The sequence below is a fragment of the Poecilia latipinna genome, unplaced genomic scaffold (genome assembly GCF_001443285.1).
Source record: "Poecilia latipinna isolate Pla-1442-1.1 unplaced genomic scaffold, P_latipinna-1.0 Scaffold1166, whole genome shotgun sequence".
NCBI classification, from domain to species: Eukaryota; Metazoa; Chordata; class Actinopteri; order Cyprinodontiformes; family Poeciliidae; genus Poecilia; species Poecilia latipinna.
The window spans coordinates 80,007-87,614 of NW_015113782.1; the positions used below are offsets into that span (position 1 = coordinate 80,007).

At 38.7% G+C, this 7,608-nt stretch overlaps 1 protein-coding gene across 2 annotated transcripts in view; it reads right to left on the reverse strand.

Annotated features, from left to right (window-relative positions):
* scube1 (signal peptide, CUB domain, EGF-like 1) overlaps positions 1-7,608 on the reverse strand; it is a 123,679-nt gene that overhangs the window by 58,471 nt on the left and 57,600 nt on the right. For both annotated transcript variants that reach the window (XM_015053186.1, XM_015053188.1), the window contains exon 6: positions 3,841-3,957. In XM_015053186.1, coding sequence (XP_014908672.1) covers positions 3,841-3,957 — 117 coding nt within the window. The remainder of the gene's footprint in view (positions 1-3,840; positions 3,958-7,608) is intronic.

Below are 7,608 nucleotides of genomic sequence, written 5' to 3' on the forward strand. Positions count from 1 at the left end.
TACTTCAATACCCCCCCCCCCTCCCCCGAAACACCAACAATAAAATTCTACTTTAAATATGCATTTAAAAAGGCAAATGGTTAAAAAAAAAGGGAGAAAGAAACAAGGGAATCAATACAAATGCAGTGCAGGGACTCCAGTGCAGCTGGTTAACAAGGCAAGCAACATATGGATGGATTAGTAAAAGAGGGAACCAAATGAATGGTGTCACAAATGGCAGTGGACACATGCAGTAGGAATGGCAAATTATGACATGGGTGGACAGTGCAAGCCCCTGCCTCTCTGTTCAGCTATGCGTTGTCGGTGGAAGAGAAGGAGGCATGGATGCCATCTTTGAGTTGGCAGTTGCTTGTCAGTTGGTTGCTACAGTTCTTGCACGGGATTTGCGTGGAGATGGCAAATGATGGGGTCAATGGGAGGTAAGGTAAGGCTTGCGAAATCTAAGATCAGGCTGCAATTGAGATGTCTGTTTGGCCACAGATTCTAAGATGAGGCCCCTGACCCCCCAACCCAGGTTTATGTCCTGAGAAATAGTCCTTCTACCCCTGAATTGGTTGTCACATGAATGTTCAGACAAGACAGGCAATCAGGTACTATCACCAGGAAGCAGGAAGCAAAAGAGGGAGCAGAGGGACAGAATCTGTGTAGAGAGTGTAACACAGGGTTGGGGGTTTAGGTGGGTCCAAAGAGCTAAGGGGTCCCTGGGACTACCGAGAGGCTCTTCTTTCATTAAAATATGAAGAAAGAGGGAGAGACACGGTGAGGAACAACAGACATCAAACACTGGGAGTCAGAGCAAGGTTTCCTGCGCTCTTCTTCCGTACTGCAGACTTCTGTTGATGTGTTGCTCCACTTCCTTAACGAGCTGAAAAGAAAAAGGGTTAGCAGCAGTCACATTCCGCTGCTGCCCAGCCAGGGGCTGCAGTGGTGAGGGCCAGAGACAAACTGTGAGAGAGATAAAGACAAAAATATGTCCTTGTGTTTTCCTGTGTATGGCTGGTTAATGATGTAACATCGCCAACACCAGCTGGCCTGACACATTGTCCCTCTCTTAAGCCGTCACTATTGTTAAATGTCTTGGAAACTCCATACAATTTTAAAAATTGTACATGACTGGAACATGTGGAAACGTGATTCAACTTCTAGCACACAAGAGTATGGAAGATGGGGGAAATGCATGACTGCAGAATTGCATCTGACAATTCAGTCTGTCCATAAATAAGCATAAAATTGCGGTTGAAAAAAATGTCATAAATGTCTATCAAGAAATGCATTGCTTAGCATAAAAATGCAAGAAAAAAAATCACAATAGTTCCCATACTCTAAATATTGAATAAAAACAAACCCAAAATGGAAATGCTGTGTGTGAGAAAAAAATTAGGTGTGCTGTAAACAACCAACCTCCACTGTGATGAGAGAAGAGCAGATTGGAGCCAGGCGGCTGACAACGTTAATTTAATATTTGCAAGAGTGATCAACATGGACTGAGCGGTTTCGTTCACTTCCTCCGCTGCCGTCGCCAAAACTACAGGAAGATTACAATTCTAAAACAGAGCAGAAAACTAACGCCATCGTTCACAGATTCTTCTGTTCTCTGATTGGCCTGGTAGTCAAGTGTCCTTTACTCCAGTAGATTTTCTAACATCATTAACTGTTACCCTAAAAACAAGAGGAGTTTTGGCAGTTTGGTGGTCTGGACCATACAGGAGTATTTTAACACGATGCCAGAATGGAAAGAAAATAAGAGAAGCAATCATTGCAGCTCAACATTCTGGGAAGGGGGGGGACACATTTTCTTGGTAATTTCTTGTCTACAGCTTTACTGGAAGAAATTTTGTTCACAAGTGGAAAACATTTAAGGCAGCTGTCACAATCCTTCCAGGATTACACAACAAATTCACTTTAAGGTCAAGCTTAGAAAAAGAGCAAACAATACCAATGGTGTTATGTCAGTCTTTACAGTTGTCTATTAGCATTTTAAATGTTCAAGCTGATGTTGGTACAGTAAAAAAAAGACAAAATCAGTATTGCTTGTTTGGAAGGATTGCAAAGCAAAATACTCTTCATTTGGAAAAGAATATGACAGCGTGACTTAAGTTTGCAAAGTTCCATCTGAATGTATCCCAGGACTTTTGGAGCAATGTCGTTTGGACAGGCGAGACTGAAGAAGATTTGCTCCACCATAAGCCAATGCCTAATATTTGGTGAAAAGTACAACAAGATGGTAAAAAGGAAATGATTAGGGTTGTTTTGGATGATTGGAAGCTTGTGGTCATTTTGCTTCATAAACTCCTCTTACCACTCAAATACTCTACAGTTAGAAGTGAAGTCATCTGCCATGGTATTGCCCAAACTGCATAGATTGTGAAAAGGAACAATGGCTGGAAGCAAATCTGCAGCAGAATGTCTGAAGACTGAAGACAAAAGAATCGAGGCATGAAGAGAAGTGTTCAGACTTCAATGAACGAAGAACTGTAAGAGCGAACAGAGGGCATGAATACATTCATAGTGATGTGAGAAATTATGACAGAGTTACTAAAGGTGGATCAATCAACTCTTGAATCTTTAGGTGTATTTGTCTTTTTTTTTACACTCAACGTTTCCATCTTGGGTTCATCTTTGTTTAATGACTGTGTTTAATGTAATGTTGGTTCTGTGGTTTTGTACAGTCAATGTTAGAAAAAAAGTATTGTATAGAGATAATCATTTCTATCATGTCCTCATACATAAAGTCCTAGAATTGAAAGTGAGAGAACTTTCTAGTGTGACAAGAAAAAAAAGTGATTAATTCTGAGTATGTATTTGTACCTTGAGGTTACAAAATATAAAATCACGAAATAAATGGTGGTGCCATTAATCCTCCACATTTTTCAAGCATTTGATGCTAAAACACATGACAACCTGTTACTGGCACTGCAGACCCCTTCAGGCGTCACAAGTCTGTATCAGTAGGGAGGAGTTGAAGAAAGAGGTAAGGAAGAACATCCGCACTTACCTGGAACATTTCATTAATCTTCAACCAGTTATAAAGGCAAAATGAAAAAGTTTATTCTGAAACAAATATAACTAATATATTCAAATATCGGAACTATCCCTTTGGAAGACAAATTATTGTCTTCTATTGTCTCCTCAGCGCTACACCAGAATTATTGGCAGCGCTAAGACCTGCCTCCTGGCTCTGATTGGTTGTTTGGTGTATTTCTACACATAGCAGTAGGACCGCAAGGAGGAGACAGATGAGCTAGATTTTTTTCACAGATTATCTGTCTCATATTACTCTGTCAGGATGTAGTGACAGTTTTAGCAAATGTGTAAAAAATTTTTTTATAAAAGTTAACTACTGCATCTTTAAGACAACTCCACTTGTAAGGTCAGTTTTACTGAGGAAATGTGTGTACAGCAAGCTAGCTATCCAAACAGCTCAGTAGTATCCAAGCTAACGTAGCACCAAGTAGTATCCAAGCTCTATTAACTAAAAACAAACTCAAAGTTTGATTAAATTAAAGTTCCAGCTAAAAGCTTAAGAATGACAACCACAGTAAAAATCAGCCCATTTATAGAGCAATATGTTTGGATAAAAAGTCACAATAATAAATGTTCATGAAATCAGCTTGAAAAACCAAAGCAGCTCTTGTTTCAGGGTGAGATTTAAAATTAGCATAAGTCAGGAACTGGATCTTAACAAGCAGCAGCACTGTGCAGTAGTGTGTTCCATCTGTGCTGTTTTTACTTTGTTAATTGGCAACATTCAGTTAATAAATGTTCAAAATGTTATACTTATCTGCCCATTTAAAGTCACGAGTTTACATAATTTGGGAGGCCATGATGGCTGTCACTCACCGATGCAGGTCTTGCTGTCTGAATGCAGGGCGTACTTTTGGTGGCAGCCACAAACCGGCCCTGTGTCCGTATCTTCACATGTGTGCTGGCACCCTCCATTTCCATAGTTACAAGTCACTAAAGAAAGTGCAAAATTAAATGTTATATTTTGCTCTGAGTCTGTGAGAAATGACATTGTGTTTAATTTTTGTTTTCTTGTAAAAATCAACTCCACTGATCACACCTGTGTAGAGTTTCACTGACGCATTAAAAAAAATCTAACTTCAACCAGTTCTTACTGTTTGACAAAACAGTAAGAATTTATATTCAGAAAGGTTCCTGAAAAGTTTCAGTTTTGGAGATACAAGGTTTCTGTCTGAATGAGAGACTTTTGTAAAAAGAAAAAAAAAAAGGCTATTTATGGCAAACAATGACGTCAGAAAAAAAAAGTCAAGCAAGAACCAAAGGGTTCAGTGAGTTTTCAGTTCTTTTGCATCAACATTTAAATACAAACATATTAAATAAAGTGGAGTCAGCCAGGAGCAGCTGGAGGACATCAGTGGGTAATTCAGTGAACTGTGCATTTCTTGGTTGGTTAAGCTCCACATGTATCTAAACCCTCATCACTGTTTCTGTCCATTCTTACAGACGTTCTAAGTGTACAGCAACAGCTGAACTGAGAGAAAGACTCAACATATTATGTCACCCAGTCAGATTTAGGTAATATTTATGCTGGTGATGGGAGTCCATTAAAAGTTTTAATCAAATTAATCTCAAGGTCTGTAATTAATTAATCACATTTAATCGCATTTCAATCAAAACCCATTTATCGGCCAAATAATAAACATGTTCACTTCAAAAGGCCTTTTAGCAGCTAAATTATTGAATAAACAGACAGCTGAGCTCAATAACAATATGTGTTGTTTTAAAATCTGTTATTCAGGTTCTTCAGTCATCAGATTGGAGCGAAGTGTTATTCTATCCATTCATCTTTCCAGAGTTTCAGGAACTCCTGATCATTCATGGAACTTCTACATAAAGGAGGACTGTAGTCACTGACATTAATTAGCATTGTCTGCTGCTACATGTTTAGCATTAAGATGCTATTTTAGGCTGGAACAACTTCAGTCTTTGTCATCCATTGCTGTTGTTTGTCACTTTATGGGTGTAACAGAAACAAGCAACAGGCAGAGGAGAACCACTCTGATTTACACTTGAACCACATCAGAGTGGTGGACTGGAGACGCTCCAAAACCAGGAAGTGAACTACAGTATAGGGCATTCTGGGTAAAGACAACCAAAACAAACATGTGAGTCTGGCACTAGTGGGAGAAATGGTTTGTACTCTTATACCAAAGAGAAATCCTACAACCGTTAACATTTGTTAAATTTTTTACACTTCAGTTCTGTTAACATTTTGTGAAGAAGGAAGTTGCTCAGTGTCTTCTTCAGACATTTTCATGTCGTTTCCTTCCGTGACTGGTACAGCACCCCCACAGGCGAGTGGGGGAACAGGTTTCTCAAAAGTACTGGATCATTTGACACAGTGAAGTGTGAAAGAGAACCACAGCAGCTGAAAATGTAACAAATGTTGCAATTTTGGTCCCCAATCAAACCCAGTCTACCAGACTATCAGGTAGGAAAACACCCCGAGTGTCTTTTTTAACTTGTTTACTGCTGTTATGTTCCGTCATGCTCAACAGACCGACACGTTACTGCAACTTTTACTGCTAGTGAAATATTACCACAGCGGAGAACACATTATAGCTTTACAGAGACTTGTGCAGTGCTCACACTGTCTGTGAGAGGAGAAAAAGATATGATGCCAAATAAAGTGCAATTAAAAGCTTACTTCCCCCCCCCCTCAAAAACAGCAGCCCTGCATTCCATGGCTGAACACACTGAATGAGAAGTAAGAAAAAGCAACTGAGCTGTAAAGAGTTATGAATTCCCACTACTGAATCCTTCAGCACCTTCAGTTTGGGTTGATATGCTCAAATGGTTTTGGAATTAAATGTCCACCCTCATATATTACCACAAAGCCTGACTGGAAGCTGTTAATCGTGCCTGTTACTGATGTTTATCACCAGAACGGCTCAATCTTTTCTACCACTACGTAAACGCAAGAAAAACAGGCTAATAAAGAAAGCGGTTAAAGATTTACTGCTCTGTGGAACTGGGAACAAAATAGAGTCAACTGAATGTAAATCTATGCTCTTTGCTAGATGTTTGGTTTTCCTTTCTAAATATAAATATTTATGTATATATCAAAAATTTGAAAGAAAAAACAAAAACTGCTCTAATTAGCCATGTTGCTAGGTGCATGATGCTAGCTCCTTGCTGGCTCCCTTTGCACCTCAGATCTACTGTAACTCTTCGTAGCATAAATTTAACAGAAACATTTCTTAGAAATGTTCATCTTTATATCGCTCAGCTGTTGCAGAGCGATGTAACACGCTGCACACTCATGATGCAAATCAGTGATCTGACCACATCAGAGTGGGGCCCTACTGGACTGTAGAGACCACTGGAGTGCAGTGAACTCATTGTTGTGTTTAAGAAACAATTTTGAGATGATTTGAGATTTTTGATGCCATGTTGAGTCCTGCTGGAAGTAGCATTAAGAAGTTACGTAGTTATGTATTCATCTGCTTGATGTGTGGTAACACAATGAGAATTCCCAGCACAGCATGTTTGGGTTGAATATTAAATAAAATTAATTACTATTGAATACTGTCTTTATTATAATTTTAAAGCACATTTAAAATTTTACTGTACAAACAAGTAACTATGTTAACTATAAAAATGCTGTATCAAACATGACTTAAAAGAAATTTTTCTTTGTAATTTAACATCTTGAATTTGGGCCTGTGTATCTTTAAAAACTAAAATTCATGGCTCCTCTATTAACTCATTAACAACGTTTTTACCAGCGTTGAACTGAGAAGTAGCTTCTATAAGGAGCTCAGCTGATGCACAGTTCCACCAAGTGTTTGCCAATTGCTGCTGCTAGTCTGAAGGAGCTGACTGGGGTAGTCATGGAGGAGGAAAGTTCTGTGAGACAGAAGCTTAGAACCTTGGAAGCTGCAGCTCTGAGGAGGAGCTGAGTCTCAAAGGCGGTGCAAGCTCCACCTAGGCATTTTGCACAGCTGAATGGTTGCCATGGAGATTAAAGGATTTCTCAAACATGCATGAAAAGAATAAAGGTAACACTCCACATATGTTTTTGATAAGGCAATAACATTATAACATGATGCAAAGCTCAAAAAAGTCAATTTTAAATAACACTGCCCCTTTAAAAGTTGACTGGTAAAAATAGATTATGACTGGATAACAGAAACACAGCAGCCTACTGCAAACTCTGCTCTCGAGCTGGATGCATCACCAGTCCTAACACTTTTATATCTTCCTTGGTCAACCTGGATGTTTTTCTCCTACAAATGAATTTTGCCTCGATTTATAAAAAAAACTATAGAGATAAGAAATTAACTATCCAATATCCATCCTTATTGAAGGATAAGGATCAGTTTCTTAACTGATTGCTTTCTGCTAAACCATCATGTGAAACATCTCATTAAGGTCTTTTTTACCTGCAGACTCATCTGCATGTGAGAAGACATTCTTATTAGAAATGCAAGTGACAGTTATTGTATCTTTGTCTTCACATCTGACAAAATGTGCCAATAATTACCAGAGAATTGAATGAAATTATTTATGTACAGTTGTGGTCAAAAGTGTACATACACTTGTAAAAAATCATAATGTTATGGCTGTCTTGAGTCTTCAATA